Below are 20,766 nucleotides of genomic sequence, written 5' to 3' on the forward strand. Positions count from 1 at the left end.
TTGGAGCACTGGCTTCATTTCCCCCTTGCTCCAGCCACCTATCAGGCCGTTCATCCCAGTGTTTTGGAGCTCTGGGCAGGGTAAGGTACAGGCCCTTGTGTCCCGGGTGCGTCCAGGCTCCTGGTGCCCAGTGTGCTGGCAGCTGGGCAGGCACGTGCCCCAACCTGGGGTGTCTGGAGCTGCTTCAGTAGACGTAGGGCACGATTCGGTAGGGCACACGCCGGCAGTATTCGTGCCAGGCCAGGCCGTACTTCTGCAGACACTGCCGCTCGTCCCGGTCCTCACGGTGCACCAGCAGTGCAGTGAAGTAGAGGAAGTAGAAATAGGGCAACAGGTGGAACACCCCTGTGGGGAAAGGGGTTTTTCTGACCACTCAGCCAGCCTACCGGTTCACAAACGTTTCCGCCGCTAATGGCTCACAGGGGCATCGGCTCAATGCTGAAAGGGCTAAAGTCTGCAGGGAGAGCTGGCATGCTAGGCTGTTGCAGAGGTCTGCCCCAGCCACAGCCTGAGTGCATCCCCAGCTCCCTGATTACGCCCTCCACTGGGTTGCAGCCCTGTTCTCCATTCTGCACCCAGACTGGGCATCTTCTACCTTGGCCCCCCCACACACACAGTTGTGGCCCCTCTCAAATAACTCACCACACGGCAAGGACCAGGCCAGAGCCATGATGAGGTCTCCAAGGTAGTTGGGATGGCGGACCATACCCCACCACCCAGACACCAGCAGCCGTCGCCCTGTGGCTGTAGAGATGGTCTCAAGGTCTGGAGAAAGACACAGCGGGATGGGGGAACCCTTGGAAATCCAGCTGCCCCACCTCACTGATGGCACCCAAGAAACCCAGCTCACCAGCCACTCTGGGATCAGAAGGATTCTTTCGGAAGGTGTTTTTCTGAGAATTGGCTCCACGGAAGATGTAGTAACCAACAGCTGGGGGAAAGCGTGAGCAGGCGGTCAGGGGCCTTCCATCTGACCCTGACCAACTACCCACAGCCTAGACTCAGTCTGCCAGGAGACCGAGGACCCAGCCCTTAGCTTTAAAGAAGCATGTGAGGCTTGGCACCTACCCAAGGGGTGCTCAGTAAATAATGAAAGGGGGAAGGGGAATGCTGCTCCTTCCCCACTGACCATTGATGAGGCAGATGAATGAGGCCAGGGGCCACCCCAGAGGCTGTGGGTGATACAGCAGGAACTGGGCCTGCAGGCTGTAGGTGAAGGGTACCCAGGCAAGGTCCCCAAAGGCCAGCATGAAGCCAAACCCGTCATGGATGATGTCCATGGTGGTCAGGACTGCCTCCTGCAGGAACAGGACCCAGACACACTGGCTTAGTCCCTGCAAAGTCCTCAGGGACCCTCCCCTACCTCCCCGGCCCTGTCCTGCCTCACCTCGTACCAAAGGGCATCAGCCACATACAGTAGCTGGAAGCCATTGACCAGCCACATGGCCAGTGAGGGACTCCCCCGAAGTTCTGCTTCCTGCATCAGCAAGGCCAGGTTGATGAGGACCTGGGGGTTAGGCAGAGGGTGAGACAGGGCAGTCTGTCCCCAGTCCATTTCTACAACGGTGACAATGCCTGGAAAGGCAGCGACCAGCCTGTCCTGTCTCAGCTCTCCGTTGCTAACTCTCCAGGCCTGTGTTGAGTGGCTCCAGCCATGTCCCCAGGGGCAGAGAGACTACATTTGTCTGCCTCCTGACCTGTTTTTCCTTGCCTTGTCCTGCAGTGTTCCCTTCAGGAGAGCAGCATAGGGAGCAACTGGACACTGCAGGCTTGAGAGTCAAATCTGACTTGGTTTTGAATCTCAGCTTTGCCACCTGGGCAAGCTGCTCACCCTCTCTAAAGCTCAGCCTCCTTTCCCACCTCCACGTAGAAAATGGAGATAATCATGGCCGTAATGTGTGTGCAGTGCTCAGCATGGTGTGTTTGGCCATAGTAAGTGCTCAGTAATGACTAGCTGGCATCAAATCTGTAATGAGCATCCCCATTCAGGTAGCACTGGGCTTGGTGCTGTCAGTCAGGCTACCAATTCTAATCCTCACCATAATCTTGGGAGGAAACTCTTACTCCATTTCACACATGAGGAAATAGCCTCAAAGGCCAGGATCCAGACCCCTGATGGGCACTCAGCATTCCTCCCACCTCTGGATGAAGCAGTTTCCAGGGTGATGGGGACCTTGCCCAAGACATGCTTCAGGAAATCATGACCACAGACCAGTATGCGTGATTATAAACAAAAAACACAGTTGGCCTGTTGTCAAGGCCACCAATGATGGACAGGTTGCTAAGTCCACTGATGAGTTTGAAGTTCTGCACCGTTCTGACCTCTAGCAGCACAGAATCATCTCTTTGAAATTTTGCACTTGATGGTTTTATTTAAAATGGTCTCTCCTAATTCCCTCCGTGCTTTTTCCTCGCAGCATCCCCTGACATGTGACATATTTTATTCCTATTAGAATGTAGGCTTCATGAAGACAGACTCTTTTTTCTTTCTTCCCTGTAACTATGTTTTTTTTTGTCTCCCAGTACCTGGAGCAGTGCTTAGAGCACATGATGAACTCAACAAATAATTGTGGAATGATTAACGACATGTCAGCACTATTTTGGCCCTGCCTTGCCCAGGCATTGCTCACCCATCCCACCCCTCCCCCTGGTTGGAGGCCCACTTAGCCATGCCCAGCATACCCAGCCGATGAGGCCAGGCCGCAGTTCGCAGAAATATTTGAAGTCAAAGGAACAGATGCGCGGGTTGAGCTCCCGTCCCAGGAAGAAGTCGTAGATGAGATTGCCTGGAGAATAAAGGAGGGTGAAGCTGCAAGCCAGAACTCCCATCTGCCTCTATCCTTACCCGACAGGGTCTCCTCTCACCTGAGTTCCCTCCAGGTGCCAGGGCCGAGGCAGGGGCCACCAGAGCCTTCAGATACAGAAGGAGGCTGAAGATGAAGGCGGTGAGGGTGGCCGCAAATGCCAAGGGCAAGAGCATTTCCGGGAGCGCGCTCAGGGGCAGCCCGGCTGACACCCCCAGGCCCACCAGGAGGGCTGTCAGCACCAGGGCCTGGAAGCCTGAACCGCAGCACATGGTGAGTCCTGGGATTGAGACTCTCCACCTCCGCCGCCCCCCACCCCTGAACACACACACACAACCTAAAGCCCAGGGAGGTTGCAGACCTAGCCACTAATCTGACACTGGCTCTTGGGGGCTCACCCCAGCCACGTCTCTGAGTAGCAGCAAGTGCTAGGAATGGAGAAAGGAGGGGTGTGCAGGGAACCAATGAACCCCCCTATGTCTGTCCTGGGTGTAAAAGAGGCGCAAAATAAGTGTCTGGGGTCGCGGGCGCATCTCTATGACCTTCCCATTGGGCCTGGGGCTCCACCCGCCAAACCCGCAGCTCCACACAAGGACCTTAGCCCCCAGGCACCGTTAATGGGGTAGCGCAGTCGACTCTTGTCCTTCAATTCCTGCCCCTCAGCCACCTGCGGGCACAAAGCGGTTCTGATAAGGGTTGAGGGGGGCCTTCCTTCTCGCCGAGCCCCTGCCCTCCGCCGCCTCCCCCGCGCGTTCGCGAGCAGAGGCCACACCTTGCGCGCCGGCAAGAGGTAGAGCGCCGCCTGCAGGCCGAGCCAGGTGAGACAGAGCAACAGCGCCCACGGGCTCCACAGCTCCTCCAGTCCCGGCAGGTAGGGGGGTGGGCCCAGAAGGCGCGCCGGTCCCGAGCGGGCCACCAGTAGCAGGTGGAACATAGTGACCGGGAGCAGCAGCATCAGCGCCGCGGCACCTGGGGAAGGGGGCGATCCGTCCGGGGGTCTGCTCTCCGGCTCTCCCTGACCCCCACAGGCACCTTTCCATATCCAGGGCTCCCTCGGCATTCCCACTGCCCTCTTCCTTACCCGGTTCTCAGCCCTTGGTCCCGTTCTCTGATTTCTATCTTGCTCCCCTCGAGGACTCCACTCCTATTCCCCTAGTCGGCCCAGTCCTCCACTGCACAAATCCCCAGCTCTGCAGCCCCTTCTCCCTACACTCCCCTGCAAACCCCTAGATCCCACTGCCCCCCGATACCTCACGGTCTTTCACCCTCAGATCCCTGTTCACAGCTCAACCCTCCAGTTCTCCCTCTAAGTCTCAGGCCTTAAGTACCCCTCTCTGCCCCATTACCCAAGGGTCCTCCGAATTCCAGCGGGGCCCGAGAGCCCTGAGAAGGCGCCATGGTCTCCGCTGCGCTGGGGGCTGGAACCTCTCAAACGTCAAGGAAACACAGCCCACCCCATCCCCCAGGAGGTGGGCTCACTGCCGAGGAGGACCGAGCCCAGCTGGGCTTGCACCTGTCTGGGCAGCAGACAGCGACCGCTTTTGTCCCGAGGTCTTTAAATGGACCCGCCCCCGGCCCATCCTGGGCCCAGCGGGTCAGCCAATCAGCTCTCGGGGGCGAGACCAACGTGAGCACCTCCAAAGCCGCCTCTGCAGTCTCACAGCTCCACCCCAGTCCTCCAAGTCCCGCCCAGCCTCCCCGGAAGCGACAGAGAGGAGGAGACAGCACGACTTTATTAGGCAGTAGGCAGAGCTTGAGGGGAAGGGCCACCGGGGCAGGAGACCAGGGGATGGGCGGATTGGGGCGACTGGGCAAGCCCGTGCATGGCCGTGACGGAGCCTAGCCGCGCTCACAGATGACCTCAACGACACTGGGTTCCATGGGCACTGGGTCCGGGCAGCGCAGGGCAGCTGAAGCCACCACTTCGTCCAACAGCAGGTGCACAAGCTCCTCATCGGCCACGAAGCGCCACAGGTAGAGCTGCAGGAAGTGGCAGTCCACTTGCACCTGCTGCAGCCCGAAGCGCCCAAAGGTGCGCAGCCGCACGCACTCCAGCAGTGTCTTCAGGCTGATCTTGATGATGCCGGTCAGCACCGACACCTGTGGACAGGGACATGGGGCTGCAGAGCCACAACAGCAGGTGCTGGGGAGGGGCACTAGACCCCTGAAGGCACCCGCGTTCCGTGCAGGGGCCAGGGAGCCAGTAGCTGTGATGGGGTAGAAAGTCCCAAAACCCAGGTAAGAGGGAGATAGGATGTCGGCCTCATCACCTCGGGGGGAGCAGACAAGGAGGGCCCAGCGATCTGAGGCAGAGATGGAGTCAGCATGGACGTAGGGAGGGGAAAGGCTTACTACCTTGGAGGGAGAGCACCGGGTTCCTGAGCACGGGCTGGGTGGGGACGGAGATCATGGGGGGAACAGCAATCCCCAGGGAGGAGCCACAACTATGGAGGGCGTAAGAACAAAGGCCAAAGAGGCAGACTAGGTGACCCCTCAGACGCAGGCTTACAGCACACCCAGGGCAAGGCCGAGAGCGATGAGGCGGTCATGGTGGGGCGCTGGGTGAGCATTTGCTCCTAGACACATTTCCCAGAAACAGAGACAAGGGGACTGAGTCCCAGGGCTTCCTGGGACCAATGTGGGGCTGCTTCAGCTGACCTTCCCAAGGGGCCCAGGGAAGGCAGGGTCACTGGGGTATTCGAACCTTATTGAACTCCACAGGGCTGAACACATCAATACGCTCAGAGAACAATTTCTGAATGTTGCTCAAGAGGTTGGTGTCCATTGGGGCACTGGATGGGGGGAGACAAGAAATCAGAGCCCACCCCTGCACCCCAGTCTTCCTTCTTCCACCCCCACCGCCCCCCACCCCACCCCCGCCGGGGCTACCCTGACCAGTCAGACCTGGGTGTATAACTGGGTGCATAGCGGCCCTGCTGCCGGGAGCTGCTGTAAACCGAGAAGGTCCTCTTGCTGGAGTCGCTGCTCTGGGCCTTCCGAACACCTTCCTCATACAGGAGCCCCACCTGGTGGCAGAAGGAGGAACTGCAAGGAGGCCAGAGCATGGGGAACTTCAGCCCACCAAGGATGCCCTAAGTTACTCATGTTACAAAAGTTACAACATGTTACATGTTATAAAATAAACACAGGGTAGTGGGGGGGGGGGGCGGCAGCCAGGGGCTGTACTCGCTGGTACTCAGTCATTATTTATAGAACCAGTGGAGTGCAGGAAAGGTGGAACATGAGTTGGTACTGAGGCCCAATCTTCAGTGTCAACCCTGCCCCGATTTCCCGGGTGACTCTGGGCCTCAGCTTCCTCCTCTGAGGTGAAATGGGGGTAATGCCACCATGGGTGAGGCGGAGGCCAGAGATGCAGGCACTGCCTGAACCCAGCTGTCTCGATCCTTAGAGGGCCGTTCCCCTAGCACCGCCGGCCAGCCTGGGGCAGCCACCTGCACGTCGATGGCTGTCGTGTCCTCCACCACCCGCTTCATGACAGCACGCACGTTCCGCGGCTCCAGGGTGCTGAGCCAGTCCCGCGTCTCTACACTCTTGCGCAGCATCTGCGATATGACCAGCCCCTGCACCTTCACGTAGTGGGTCAGCAGGCGTCGTGCCGTCTCCCTGGCCTCCGCACACAGTGTGCTCACGGGCGTCACTGGAGACTGGTCCTGAGCCACGGATGCAGAGGACAGGCAGTCAGTGGGAACTGGGGTCAGCTCTGCCGCCAGTGCCTACCAGGAGCTGGGCACAGGCTTGGCAAGGGGGAGGCTAAGCTGGGCACAGGCAGCCCTAACTGTGAGGACACTGAACAGTCTCCTGTGTTCTTAGCATCACCACTCCCCACCTTGCTATGAGCTAGCAGTTCACCTGCACCAGAAACTGTTCATCGGTGAGGGTGAGGATGTAGGAGATGGTGGCTGTCTCGTAGTCCAGGCAGAGGCGGGAGAGCAGCAGGAGCAGGGCAGGTGGCGTGGCACCCCCCTTCTCCCCGGGGCTGTCGCAGAAGCTCTGAGCCGTCTGGCACATGGAGCGGATGAAGCCCACGATGAGGCTCTCACGCACACCCTGGCTGCAGAACTCGCCCTGTGAGGAGGAGGGGCCTAGATACACAGCAGGCCCCCTCTTCCAGGCAGAGGCTGCCAGTGATGTTCTGTTGGGACCCCAAGTGCCCTGGCCTCTCTCATCCTGTTTCCAGTACCCGAGAGCAGCTCCCCTGCTTGGAGAAGGGACTGCAAGGGGGCAAAGCCTGCACTGGGGACCCTGCTTGGAAATGCCCTCAGAGCCCGCCCCACCCCTCCAGGCTGTGGCAGTCTTCAAGACAGCCTGAAACCAGAAATAGTCGGCGTGGGGCACAGACTGAGGGCCCTGGAGCTGTCAAGCCACATACAGGATGAACAAAAGAATGCCCCAAAAAGGAAAAAAAAAAAAAAAAAAAGGATGCACAGGGACAGGCCGTACCCGGAAGTAGGGCTTGTTGGAGAAAGACACCTCCTTGGCGGTGAAGAGGTGCACAGAAGCGAGCGAGGCCTTAATGTGGCTCAGGATGGAACTGGCCACATTGGCCAGCAGCTCTGCCAGACCGGGGCCTTCCTTCCCAGCTATTCGAGGGGCTGCCAGCGCCTGCCGCACATCCGTCAGGCTGCCCAGGAAGGCCGCCTGCAGGCCCTGCAGATGGTGGCCCAGGCGCTCGCGGGCCACACGCTCCACGATCTCGGTGGCGGCCTCTGCCAGCCCTGCAGCGGCCAGCAAGGCCCCGGGTGCGCGCAGGCGCCGGTGGAAGCGGTCCAGCGCCCGCACCAGCAGGGAGTTGTCTCCGCTGCCCTGCTCCTGCGCCAGCCGCCGCTCCACCAGCGCGAAGTAGTGGCTGCCCAGCTCCCGGGCAAAGGCTGCTAGCTTCTCAGCGCCCGCCGGGCCCTGGGCGGCAAACAGCTCCTGGTAGGCCGCCGCCACTTGGCAGAGGCCACCGACGAAGCCGCTGCCGCCATGGTCAGTGAACTCTAACACGTCGGGAGCTGGAGGGGAAGGCCCCAGCTCAGCCTCCAGGCTTCTCAGCTCCTCCTCCAGCCGCCCTCGGGCGTGCGCCAGGAACTCCTCGCACAGCTCCTCCGCAGGCTCGCCGAGGGCCAGCAGCAGCTCCACGCACTCGGCTTGCTCAGGGGCGCCAGAGCCGCCCTCCCTGCAGGAAGGGAGACGGAGGTGAAGGGCAGGAAGGCAGAATTCGGGGGGTAGGGGAAGAGCAGACCTGGGAGCCCAGTGGCAGTGGCCGGCGGCCCAGGACCCGCACCTGAAGCGCTGCCGTAGCTGCTGGGCCAGGCGAGCCGTAATGACCTGGCAGTCGTCCTGGATGGCGCGGAAGGAGGGCAGGTGCTGGTACTGCTGCAGCACGGCCCGCGCGCGGCCCTGGTATCGCACGGCCTGCCCATAGGCGCCCAGCTCCACGCACTTGGTGAGGCGTGAGGGCAGCTCGAAGAGGAACTGCAGCTTCCGCAGCAGCGCGTGGACCCCTGGGGGACAGGCGGAGGTGGTGTCAGCCTCAAGGGTGGCCCACTTTAACACCGGCTCTGGGGCACGGCCCACCTGCCAGCTTGGTGATGCGCTCGTGGCGGTCCTGCAGCGTGGCGCTGATGCGCGCGCTGAAGTCCGTGATCACCGCCATGTTGGTGGCCAACCGGTCCATCTCGTCCTCCATCTTCCGGAAGTCGTTCTTCATCTTCCGGATGGTGTCTGGGAAGGCAGGGGCGCAGGAGGGAAAGGCGGATGACTAGGGGCGCAGGCGGGACTCTCAGCTTGACAGGCGGCCCGGGTGCCCTCACACACTCGCCCCCTCCCCAGTCGCGCCTGAGCTCACTCCTGGAGGGTCACCTGGATGACCTGGTGCTTGAAATGGGCGGCAGTGGTGCTTGGTCACTAGGAGCCAGAGTGAGGTGTCATGTCAGTGCCCCAAAGGTTTTTTGGGCACCCCCTGTGTGCCCAAGCTGGGATGCAGAGAGAAGATGGCCCATGAAGCCTCAGCCTTTGCTCTCAGGAAATGCCCAGATTCAAAGGAGGGTACAAGGACCTGTCCGCTGGGTCCCAGGGGCATCCTCTATGCCCAGCACCCTGCCTGGCACAGGGCAGAGAGTAAATACTTGTTCACCCTTATCTTTTTCCTGGACTTCCAAGCCGTTGGCCTTCTGGAACATGGCTGACCGTCTCTGAAGGGCCCTTCCTCTTCAGTCCTGACAGAAACCTACCTATGGAGGCTGTTCTTCCTTTCCACCCAGGTGCCTCAGGGCTTGGCCCCTTAAAGCTCCTACACAGCTTCTTCTTCTCCTACCTTTGAAGACCATGGCATCAAACCACGCCCCTTCTTGTTGCCATCCCACTGTCCTCTTTGCCATGCCTCTCAGTTTGGGATCACTCACCTTCTTGAGGGATCACTCACCTTCTTCATCCACAAGGATGAAGCTTAGGACATTCCTCATTCTGTTTGCTGACCTCCTTAACTCCATCAACTCCTGCCTCTGTCTCATCCATGCCACCCTCTCCTTGCCCTCCCTAAGAACTGCCTCCTCTAAAACCTCAAAGCTTCCCTGGTGGTCCAGTGGTTAAGAATCTGCCTGCCAATGCAGGGGACACAGGTTCGATCCCTGGTCTGGGAAGGTCTCACATCCTGAGGAGCAACTAAGCTGGAGTGCATGAGCCGCCAGGACAGAAGCCGGTGGGCCCTAGAGTTGGTGCTCCCCAACAAGAGAAACCACCTCAATGAGAAGTCTGTGCACTGAAACAGAGAGTAGTCCCTGCTGGCCACAACTAGACGAAGCTCTTGCATGGCAACAAAGACCCAGAGCAGCCAAAAATAAATATGTTTTTAAATTTAAAAACATTAAAAAAAATAAAACTTCAGCTTCAAGTCTCACTGCCTTCTGTAATTACAACCACTCATCCTGTGGACCACACTCTAAAATTCCTTTGGCTTTTTCAGGAACTCCAGACCCACGGGCCCAACCACTGGTCACTTCTTGTAATCTCTCTCATGGCTGCACTTCCCTGCTCACTCCTCTTAGAATCGGTGGGGCCCCACCCATTTGCACCCATTTGTCACCCATTTGCAAGCCCCCTTGCCTCTCTTGACCCCGACTCCCATTATTTATCAGCAAGACCTTACCACAGGTTAAGCCCAATTAGCAACCCACCGCCTAAGAAGGAACAGTTGAAAATGGGCCACAAAATCACACTAACTGGCCTCCCCTTAATGTTACTGAATAGGACTTAGGTCCCAAAGCAGCACTACATATTGGTCAGCCATCCTTCAGATGTGTCTGTGTTCCCATTTTCCAAACTAACATTTTCTCCTCAGTCCTCAAAACTCCAATACATTGCCCAACTCTCAAATGGTGACCTTGATTCACACTTCACAGAGAAAATACAAGTAAACATCAACTCCTTCCAAATCACTACTTGCAACAGCTCTCATGGCTGCACTTCCCTGCTCACTCCTCTTAGAATCGGTGGGCCCCTGTGCGTGAATGGACCCCTGTGGGGTCTCCTCCAGTGCCACGGCTGTGATGACTCAGACGTTTCTGCCTCCGGGCCTAACCAGCGCCCAGCTAACAACTTACTTAACACCTTGATGCAGATGGCAAACGGGCACCTCAAATATGACAGGTCCAAAACAGAATTCCTGACTCTCCCCAAACCTGTTCCTCCACTAATCTTTTCCATTCTGGCTCCTCGCCATTTCTTAAGAGTCATCTTTGATTTTTATCTCTCCTTTACCCTACATTCAGTCCAACAGCAAATTGTGCAAAGTTTACCTCCAACATGTTCTTCCCAAGAAAGAAAGAAATTCTTGGCTAAATACTTGTCTAAATACTTAGAAATTCATTTCTTGTCTAAATACTTCTAGTATTTACCAACTGACTTTCCTAACTCCACTCTGGAACTCATCATCAATATGCCTAACAGAGAGCAGTGAGGATGCAGCTGAAACATATCTATTATAGGAGACTTTAATCCACTTCCATCAATCCATGACAGATCAAAAAGACAAAAGCCAAATGAAGCTACCGAAGACCTAAATAACACAATATGGAAGACCTACTTGATTTATATTCAAGATTCCGTAATACACCAAAACCTTACCATGTATTAGGTCATAAAGGAAATCTCAATACATTTACAGAAGAAACTGATATGGTACAAATAGCATTCTCTGATCACAATGCAATGAAATTGGAGATTAATAACAAAACTAAAAAATAAAAAGATCCCATTATTTAGAGAAAATCCTCATTCTTGTCAACTATTGGATCAAAAAAGGAAATCAAAACAAAGGAAGCTGGGTCTTGTTGCTGTGCTCGGGCTTTTCTCTAGTTGCGAAAAGTGGGGGCTACTCTTTCTTGCGGTGCTTGGGCTTCTCATTGCAGTGGCTTCTCCTGTTGCAGAGCATGGGCTCGAGGCTGTGCAGGCTTCCAGTAGCTGGGGCATGAGGGATGAGCAGTTGCGGTTCCCAGGCTCTAGAGCACAGGCTCAGGAGCTGTGGCGCACGGTCTTAGTTCCTCCGTGGCATGTAGGGTCCTCCTGGACCAGGGATAGAACCCATGTTTCCTGCACTGGCAGACGGATTCTTCACCACTGAGCCACCAGGGAAGGCCTGCTACACTTTCTTGAATTATGATTTCTCCTTTATGGCAATATTTTTTTTAATCTATTTGTCTACTTTCTAATTCTTATGGTTTTATTTTTCACTTGTTAAATAATATTCAAACATAAAAATGATCCATTTAGGAATGTATTTATTATGCATAATAATGTTTATCTTTTAGAGACATGTAGCTCTTTCAAAAGCTACTACAGGTACTAGGACAAAAAACCTGATTTTTTAAAGGTTATTTTTAGATTTGCTTTGTGTTTGAAACAAGGCATTAAACATTGTGTTTTACCTATAAAATTTTAACTGAGTTATTTAGCATCTCATTACCTGTTTCCCCATTTGTAAAATGGATATATAGTTAACTACTTCATGTATGTGTAAGAATTTAATTAATATATGTTAAGCACCGCAATCAAGTTGGTTCTTTGAAAAGCTCAACAAAATTGACAAACCTAGCTAGACCAAGAAAAAAATGAGAGAATATTCAAATTACTACAACCAGGAATGAGAAAGGGGATGTTACCACCTGTACAAGTATAAGACTTGTACGTTGAAAACTAAAACAGTTTGAAAGAAATTAAAGGATAGTATTAGTCAAAGTTGCTATTATTTATAATTACTAATAAACTAGTTATTACCAAAAAAATTCTGAAATTCAATTAATCTGAAAGCTTACCCTATACCAGAATTATACTGTCTTGATTTTGTAGATTTGTAGTAAATTCTGAAACCAAGAAATGTGAGTCCTCCAACTTTGTTCTTTTTTAAGATTTTTTGGCTATTCTGAATCTCTTGCATTTCCTTATAAATTTTAGGATCAGCTTGTCAATTATGCAAAAAAAGGCATTTGGAATTTTGATAAGAACTGCACTGAATCTGTAGATCAGTTTGGAAGTATTGCCACCTTAAATATTAAGTTTTCCAATCTATGAATATGGGACATCTTTTTATTTATTTAGGTATCCTTTAATTTCTTTCAAACTGTTTTAGTTTTCAACATACAAGTCTTATACTTGTACAGGTGGTAACATCCCCTTTCTCATTCCTGGTTGTAGTAATTTGAATATTCTCTCATTTTTTTCTTGGTCTAGCTAGGTTTGTCAATTTTGTTGAGCTTTTCAAAGAACCAACTTTTGGTTTCATTGATTTTCTCTATTGTTTTCTATGCTCTTAATTCTAATCTTTATTATTTCCTTACTTTTACTTACTTTGGGTTTAGTTTGCACATTTTTCCTCTTCACTTTCTTAGGTAGTAGGTTATTGATTTAAGATCTCTATTTTTAAACTTTATTTTGGGCTGCGTTGGGTCTTCGTTGCTGTGCACAGGCTTCTTTAGGTGAGGTGGGCAGGGGCTACTCTCTAGCTGCAGAGCGTGGGCTGCTCACTGAGGAGGCTTCTTTTGCTGCAGAGCATGGGCTCTAGAGCTCACAGGCTTCGGCAGTTGTGGCGCACAGGCTTAGTTGCCCCAAGGCATGTGGAAACTTGCTGGACCAGGGGTCGAACCCATGTCCCTTGCATTGGTTGGCAGATTCTTAACCTCTGGACCACCAGGGAAGTCCTCTCTTTTTTCATGTAAGCATTTACAGCTATAAATTCCCCTCTGAGCACTGCTTTTGCTTCATCTCATAGGGTTTGGAATGTTGTTTTCATGTTCAATCATCTCAAAGCATTTTCTGATTTCTTTGTGATTTTTCCTTGATGCATTGGTTACTTAGGAGCATAGTTTGACAAATTTGCAAATTTCTCAAATTCCTGTTATTGATTTATAATTGAATTCCACTATGTTCAGAGAACACTAATCACTTGATTCCAATCCTCTTAAATTTACTGAGACTTGTATGGCTTACGATATGGTCTATCCTGGAGACTGTTCCATGTACACTTAAGAAGAATGTGTATTCTGCTGTTGCTGCAGGAGAGGGTTTTGTATGTATCTGTTAGGTCTATTTGGTTTAAGTGTTGTTTTTTGTTTTTAAAATTTTATTTATTTTTAAGTGAAAGGTAAATTGCTTTGCAGTATTCTGCTGGTTTCTGCCATACGTCAACATGCATCAGCCGTAAGTATACACATGTGCTCTCCCTCTTGAGCCTCCCTTCCACCTCCCACACTATCCCACCCCTCTAGGTTGCCACGAGCCCCAGTTTAAACTCCCTGAGTAAGTGCTGTTTAAGCCTTCTATTTTCTTGCTGTCTTTCTAACTGTTCGCTCCATTTTTGAAAGTGGGATATGGACATTTCTAACTATTATTGCTGAATTTCTTTTTCTGTCTTTAATTCTATCCAATTTTGCTTTATGTATTTGGGATTCTGTTGTTAGGTCCATAAGTGTTTATATTCGTTAACATCTTAATGAGCTGACTGTTGTAAAATGTCCTTCTTTTTCTTTAGTAACAATTTTTGTCTTACATATTATTTTGTCTGAATTGGTACTACTATCCCAACTCTCTTCTGGTTACTGTTTGCAAGAAGTATCTCTAGAGTTCTTATGATAAAGACCATAATCCTTATCTTGTCTACAAAGGGCCCTCCTGACGTGGCCCCACAGGCTCCTCCAGGTTCATGTCATGCCTTACTCCCCTTAAAAACAAAAACAAGAAAAAACCTAGCTCGTCATGTTTCCACTCTTACACCAGATCTTCTTGCAGTTTCTCGGGCACCACATCTGCCATCCAGTGTTCAAGTTGAAACTAGGGCATTCTGTTTATTCAAAGCTCCTCAACACTATGTCCTGTCAATGGTGCCCCTAACACTTCTCAGTTTACTCATCACTGTCCACCTCCACCATCACCATCCTGGAGTAAGCTCCCAGAATCTCTGGTCTGGACTACTGAAATGGCCTCTCTAACCCCCTCTCCAATCTATTCCTTCCTATGCAGCTAGGAGGTAGAGGGATCTTAGCTCGATTAGCTAAGTATGCTTTAGATAAAGGTTAGATTCCTTAACGTGCTCTGGAAGGTCTCTAGTTGAACTCTATCTGCCTATCCACCTGACTGGCTCTGGCCATAGTCTGCTCTCCCTCCTGCTACAGTAGACGGGCTCCTGGCCTTGTCTTCAGGTGAACCTCTCCACTGTGCACTGCTCAATCCCCTCCTTCTTTCCTGAGGACCTTGCTTCTGTAGTTTCTCCCTCTCTTGCACCACGGATGAGCACTCCATGAGCTAACATATTGGTCAAGCTTATCAATTTCTTAGAATGCTTTTCTTCATTTATCTTCTAAGACACCCAGGGTCCTGGTTGTTCTCAAACTTTCCCAAATGTTTGCTTCTTCGAGAAAGAAGATTTGTGAGAGTTTCCTTCCCTTCATGACTTCCAAATCTTAGGATGCCCCAAGCTTCAATCCTCAGACCTCTTCTCTCTGTACACTCCCTCCCTAGATCTCATCTTGTTCCACTTGGGTCTCAAGTTCCAGCCTTCTCTGAACGCCAGATCCCTCAACTAACAAACTTTTAAGAATCTTGAGCCATTCTACTTTCCCACTGCACCCACCCTGGTCCATACAACCAGCATCTTGCCTGGACTGTTTTTTTTTGCCTGGACTGTTAAAACAGCCTTCTAATGGGTGTCTCTACCATCCTTGCCTCCCTATAGTCCACTTTTGACAGGGAACAGAAGGGTCCTTTTAAATCAAAAGCCAGGTCACCCCATCTTCTGTTCATTTCATCTCACTCAGAGTAAAGATAATATACACTGCAGGTAGACCCATGAGATCTGCCTCTAGGACTAAGTACATGTGGGTTAAAAATTATTACAGAAGTCTGAGCAGTACATTTCCCCAACACAGGACAGAAGCTAGCGTGGATGAAAGCTGAACACTGCCTAGCACTGTCTTGAATAGAGAATAAAGGGAACAGAAGAGGGTGGGGTGAAGCCTTTACATGATCTTTGTCCCTTAATGACATACATTTTCTGTCTCTTTGCTTCATTTACAGAAAGAGAAAGGAAGAGGAAAAGGGGAAAGAGGAGGGAAGAAAGGAAAGAAGAGAGAGAAAAGGAAAGAGAGAAATAAGCCCATTCTTGATTCAGACTTGAAACAGAAGAAAGCTACCACTAATGAAAGAAACTGTTACCGAGGCATCCTTAGTGTCTGAGATTCTAAGTGCTTCAGATAAATTCATTTCTTTTTAAAATTTCATTTTGTCTTTTTCTCCCCTTTGGTCCTCAAAACAGCCCTCTGAGAACAGTTATTACCTCAATGGTTATCAAACCACAAAAGCTCTAAGAGAGAGATGAGAGTGTATTCGCGTCAGGGTAGGACCATAATCTGGGTCTGCTCTGTCTAAACCCTCTGCTGGCTTCCCCAACACTGGAGGAACTGGGGGGTGTGGGACGTGAGGATTTGTGTCCCAGTAGGAATCACCTGTCGCTGAGATGAACTTGTTGTAGTTCTCATAGACCAGGGTCTGCATGTCGCTGTCTAGAGCCCGGATCTGCCGCACCATGTCCGTCTCACTGTCCATCAGCTGGGCCAGTGGGCACTCTCTACGCAGCTGGAGGAAATTAGGTGGTTAGTGTCCAGGACAGGGGGCACTCATGTCCCCAACTGGTAGGCTTTTGGTGCAAGAAAATCCTGATCTCACCCCTGTCAAGAATTCCAGACAAGGAAACTATGTGGCATAGCTCAAGAGTTTCCAGGTTAGACCCTATTTGAGGTTTGTCAGCATTTCAAATCCTCAGATTTAGCAAGTCCTGGTCCTTCCTACGCCACTCAGCGCCTGGGACACGACCCCTATTTCGGGTCTAACTGAACATCAGCCCAGGAGACCTCAGACTTCACACCACTTCAGGCCAGTTCAAGTCTGCCCACGCCCCCTTATCCTCCAGCTCTGCCCCTACAGCTCCACCCGGGGCTGTCCTGCTTTTATGAACCCTTCCACACCCCCGCAAAAAGTCGGAGGCATGATCTGGGGCGTAATATATCGGGGCCTGTTCCCCCTCCCCCTACACACACCTTATCCAGGTATACTTCCGGGTCGAAGTGCGCCCCATTGAGATCTGTAGGGTCCAAGGGGTCTGGCCCCGAGGGGCGTCCCGCCGCCTCCCCCTCTGAGAGGCCGTAGTAAAGCTTCAGCATTCCGTGAGCCTTCCGCCGACGCTCTGGAGCCTCCGCCTCGGGCCCTTCCGGGGAGTCCCCAGGTCCAGACCCTGGGCCAGGCGCAGCGGCTGCCGCCGCCATGGCTCCAAGTGCAGCCCACAGGCGTGAGGCTGGGCAGGGGACAGGGAGGAGGCACTTCCGGGAGCCATAAAGTTGGTGTTGAAACGAGGCAGTCCTTCAAGTGAAACGTCCCCCTGCAGCCTCGAGTCCTTCGAGACTAGAGTTCCCCCGCATGTTTTCTCCCCGAGCTCAGAGGTTCCGGGAAAGCCCTGGGTTCCCGCCCCCCACGCCCCACCCCCCACCCCCGCACCCCTTCACCCGCCTCTCCAGCTTCTCAGATGGAAGAATTTTGCGAAACTGGTTGGGTCGCTGTCTTCCCGGAAGGAGGACGAGTCGTGGCTTCCACCCTATGTCCCTAGATGCAGGCAGTGGAGGGAGCGCGGGCCAGTGGAGCCAGAGAGCGTGTGCCTGGCATCCTGCCACTGCCTTGTTGAGGGGAGAGGGGGTGGGCAGCAGCTCATTTTCCTTCATTCTTAATATCGGGGTACATATTTAACAAGGAGACTGTGAGGATTAAATGCATATATTCTCGCCTGGAAAACCCCATGGAGCCTGGCAGGCTACACTCCATGGCGTCTCAAAGACACGACTTAGGGACTAATGGACAACCACAGTGCCTCAAGGGAAGTGTCTCTCATGGCCTGGTCCTCTGACGCGCATCAGAATAGCCTTCAGAATTACCTGTGGCGAGTTGTGAAGACTGGGCTCCCCTCAGACCTAGCTTCTTTTTTAAAAGTCTTTAAGTAGTTCTGATGCACTTACATTTGAGAACTCCTGTTATACCCTGAGAAGACACACTTGGTAGATCTTAACTCACTGATAAGGCTTCCCTGGTGGTTCAGTGGTAAAGAATCTGCCTGCAATGCAGGAGACCCGGGTTCCATCCCTGGGCTGGGAAGATGCCCTGGAGAAGGGAATGGCAAATCACTCCAGTATTCTTGCCTAGGAAATCCCATGGACAGAGGAACCTGGCCAGGCTACAGCGCATGCACTCCGGAAAGACTAACTTTGTTCCTCCAAGTGACTGTTGAAATGCGCTGCCTAGAGGGGTTAGGCGGGGGTGTTGAAGGTAATTCTCAGGTTTCTGGTTGGGACAAATGCACAGCTGTTCACTGAAGTAAAGAGCTGAAGGTAAGGAAAGACTTGGGAGTTCAAATTGAGACACACGGAGTTTGAGTGGATGAAAAAGGAGAAAAAGACTCTGTCAGTGTGGTCTTTGAAACATATTATGGGTTGGGGGTCCGGGGTGGAATGGAAACCACTTTATTTATTCTTTGGCAGGCAAAACCATTTACTATCTTGTTTTTCACAGAAAGTTTGTTGATCCCTACATCTATGGGATATTCAGAGGCTGTCTAAAAATGTATATATGAAGATTTCAGCTTATGAAGCTATAATCTTAAGAAAAATGAAGACAAAAGTATAAAGATTTACATCTACTCCAGGAAATCTATAAACTTTAAAAAAAATCGCAGAATACTGTTATGAAAAATTATCCAACAGTTGGAATAAAGACAGTGTAGCATGACCTTCCAATACCATACTGGGGCATTGTTTCACAAGCCTACCCAAAGACTATTTAATTACCCACAGGAGTGTACATTTGTTTGATCTTGCTATTTAGATAGTGTTGGAGAGATGTGAAACATCTCCAGTGAAAATATGCAGTGGAAAAATAACCTCAAAATTTTGTATTTATTGCCCTGTAGGACATCAACCAATCTTGTATCTAGTAATCATATCCTAACACTCTTCTTCAAATGCCTATCAATACCTAGCGCCTCATCATGCATTACACGAGTGAGGGGGAACCCCTTCACTGACGAGTTAATATATCTTAGTTGTGTTTATTCAAGTATATTTTTAACTTTTTAAAATATTTATTTGGCTGTGCCTGGTATTAGCTGTGCCATGTAGGATCTAGTTCCCTGACCAGGGAATCAAGCCGGGCCACCTGCATTGGGAGTACAGTGTCTCAGCCACTGGACCACCAGGGAAGTCCCATGTTAACTTTTAAAAAAATTATATTTTAACAATATGTGTGGCGTGATTTTTTTAAGTTATGCATGTAGAGACATACATGCCGGTGTATGAAGTTACATCAAGGAACTCAAAAGATGCCCACTCACCAAACTGTTGAAGGGGTTACTTCTGTGGTGGGAGGGGTGCGGAGGAAGATTCCTCTGTATGCTTGTGTATCATGCAAGTCTTCCTCAAGAACATACTCTACTTGGATAACTTTTTAAAATGGCATTGAGGTAGGAGACCTAACCAAAAAAAAAAAAAAAGTTCATCTGTATTCAAATGAAAACTACAGTGTGAACAAGTATTTCAACAGTGTGAACACAGCGGGGGAACAGGCATCACCCGTTCAATGTGTTAAGATGAGGTCTGAGGGTTTTGTGATTAATGACACTGGGCAGCAACCATCGTTGATGGGGTCAGGTTCTAACCTTACTCCTTCCAAAGGCAGGAGATTTCAGATCTTGGCCAGGCCTGGGACCTGACTTCTGGGGCAGTCAGGCAGGAGGAAACAGGGCTGGCCAAGTTAAAAATCAACTTTTTCTCCTTTAGTTTCTGGGAGATTGCACATCCCTCCACACCATTTTGGGCCAGTTTTCGGCCTTATTTTGTTGGCAGTCCTGGAGTTCTCACAATTTTCTTTTCTTGGCTTCTGTTCTTGCCCGTTCCACAGCCTTGGGTAGAACTGGATCTTAGTCTCAGTACCAAGTCCCTTACTGTCTGTGAAAACTTCAGCAGACAGTCCCTCTCTGTGCCCCAGGTCTGTGAGTAAAATAGGCTTTGTGCCACCAATACCAGCTTTCTCCTGGGACTGCTGGCAGAGTAGAGGTGATGGGTGTGAGGATGCTAACTGCGGGAAGGTGGCAGAGGGGAGAGCTGGTCAGCATCATATGTTGGAAGAACATCTAGGAGATGGAAAAGCCGGTTGCTCTCCAGGCCATGCCTGGGAGGTTGTGGGAAGGTCCCGGGACAGCTATGGAGGATCCACTGTCCCTTCCATCAGAAGCTGGAACAAATATTTGTAGCTTGTGATCCAGCTCAGGCCGGCCCTCACCTGGTTACACCTTCCAGTTACACCGGAGAGACTTGAATAAATGAGATCACATCTGACCTCACACACACCTAAGATGCCCTGAGGATCTACATGCCCTGCCCCTTCTCTGGATCCCAGTTCTTCATCTGTGGAAGGTGACCACACTACCTCCTGCGTGGACATGTTGCGGACTCGGTGAGAAGACTCACACCAGAGCACAAACGGGGATGAGGAGCGCTGTCCCTCCTCCGTACGATAGGGCCCCCTGCTCTGTACGTTTAGCCTGGCGCCCTCCCCCAATGTAGAGCTGCCCTGGCCACCCATGAAACACAGCTGTATTGGCCGGAACCAGCCCACGTTCTAGAATCTTGTACTTTACAATGTCCTTTTTATTCTAGAATCCCACGGCTATTCCAGACTGGGCGCTCTAGAACCGGAGGGGTCGGCTGCTCTTCCTGGACAGTGTCCGCCTGCTCAAGCTCTGCCGCCCGCCTTGAGTCTGTACTCCTGCCATGATGCGGTGGCGGGACCGTGTGGCTGTGCTCTTCTTCCCACAAGGCATGATTCTCACCATGGCTGCACTGATGCTCTTCTTCATACACCTGGCTGTCTTTGCCAACGACGTGCACAACTTCTGGGTCACCTACCGCTACGACCGCATGAGCTTCCGCTACACAGTTGTCCTGATGGTAGGCTGGGGCGGGGGCTCAAGAGGTGGTCCGGGGAGGCCCAGGGGCTGATGGAAACCCCACTGTTGTGTCAGGGGCCACTCTCCCACGGGATGGGGCCTACAGTTCTCTCAGGTGATCAGCATCTGCTGGGCCGCCATGGGGTCACTCTACGCGGAGATGACATATGACAAGTTTCTTCGCTGCTTTTCCCTGACCATCCTGAGTGAGTAGGGGAGGAAGGTGGACTCGGGGAGGGGGAAGCTTTGGAACGCGGAGACACAGCAAGGAGGGGGCAGGCAAGGCTGACGGGGGCTGACTCCTCTGCCCAGTGCTCAACGGGGCCATGTTCTTCAACCGCCTGTCCCTGGAGTTTCTCGCCATCCAGTACCGGGAAGAGAGCCACTGAGGCCTGGGACCCGGGCTGAGAAGGGGGAAGGAAAAGGCTG

At 52.0% G+C, this 20,766-nt stretch overlaps 3 protein-coding genes across 5 annotated transcripts; 1 reads left to right on the forward strand and 2 right to left on the reverse strand.

The window, feature by feature from the left end:
- Positions 1–54: 54 nt before the first annotated feature.
- TM7SF2 (transmembrane 7 superfamily member 2) lies at positions 55–4,463 on the reverse strand. 2 transcript variants are annotated; one of them, XM_068976248.1, is made up of 10 exons: positions 4,151–4,463; positions 3,577–3,773; positions 3,417–3,471; positions 2,866–3,060; positions 2,683–2,786; positions 1,388–1,507; positions 1,130–1,298; positions 851–931; positions 643–765; positions 55–345 (listed from the first exon to the last, which is right to left on the reverse strand). In XM_068976248.1, the coding sequence occupies exons 1-10, from the start codon at positions 4,200–4,202 to the stop codon at positions 185–187; spliced, it is 1,257 nt and encodes a 418-aa protein (XP_068832349.1). In that variant the 5' UTR covers positions 4,203–4,463; the 3' UTR covers positions 55–184. The 2 variants fall into 2 exon arrangements, with proteins under 2 accessions (XP_068832349.1, XP_068832350.1); XM_068976249.1 differs by lacking the exon at positions 851–931.
- VPS51 (VPS51 subunit of GARP complex) lies at positions 4,457–16,672 on the reverse strand. Of its 2 annotated transcripts, XM_068976246.1 has the most exons (10): positions 16,391–16,672; positions 15,800–15,929; positions 8,385–8,531; positions 8,092–8,311; positions 7,266–7,983; positions 6,675–6,890; positions 6,257–6,475; positions 5,709–5,830; positions 5,509–5,596; positions 4,457–4,904 (listed from the first exon to the last, which is right to left on the reverse strand). In XM_068976246.1, the coding sequence occupies exons 1-10, from the start codon at positions 16,613–16,615 to the stop codon at positions 4,644–4,646; spliced, it is 2,346 nt and encodes a 781-aa protein (XP_068832347.1). In that variant the 5' UTR covers positions 16,616–16,672; the 3' UTR covers positions 4,457–4,643. The 2 variants fall into 2 exon arrangements, with proteins under 2 accessions (XP_068832347.1, XP_068832348.1); XM_068976247.1 differs by lacking the exon at positions 15,800–15,929 and having other exon boundaries at positions 16,391–16,476.
- Positions 16,673–20,161: 3,489 nt separating this feature from the next.
- Positions 20,162–20,726, forward strand: TMEM262 (transmembrane protein 262). The gene is made up of 3 exons (XM_068979205.1): positions 20,162–20,338; positions 20,444–20,543; positions 20,650–20,726. The coding sequence occupies exons 1-3, from the start codon at positions 20,162–20,164 to the stop codon at positions 20,724–20,726; spliced, it is 354 nt and encodes a 117-aa protein (XP_068835306.1).
- Positions 20,727–20,766: the final 40 nt, after the last annotated feature.

The sequence above is a fragment of the Capricornis sumatraensis genome, chromosome 8 (assembly GCF_032405125.1).
Source record: "Capricornis sumatraensis isolate serow.1 chromosome 8, serow.2, whole genome shotgun sequence".
In the NCBI taxonomy this organism is placed as follows: Eukaryota; Metazoa; Chordata; class Mammalia; order Artiodactyla; family Bovidae; genus Capricornis; species Capricornis sumatraensis.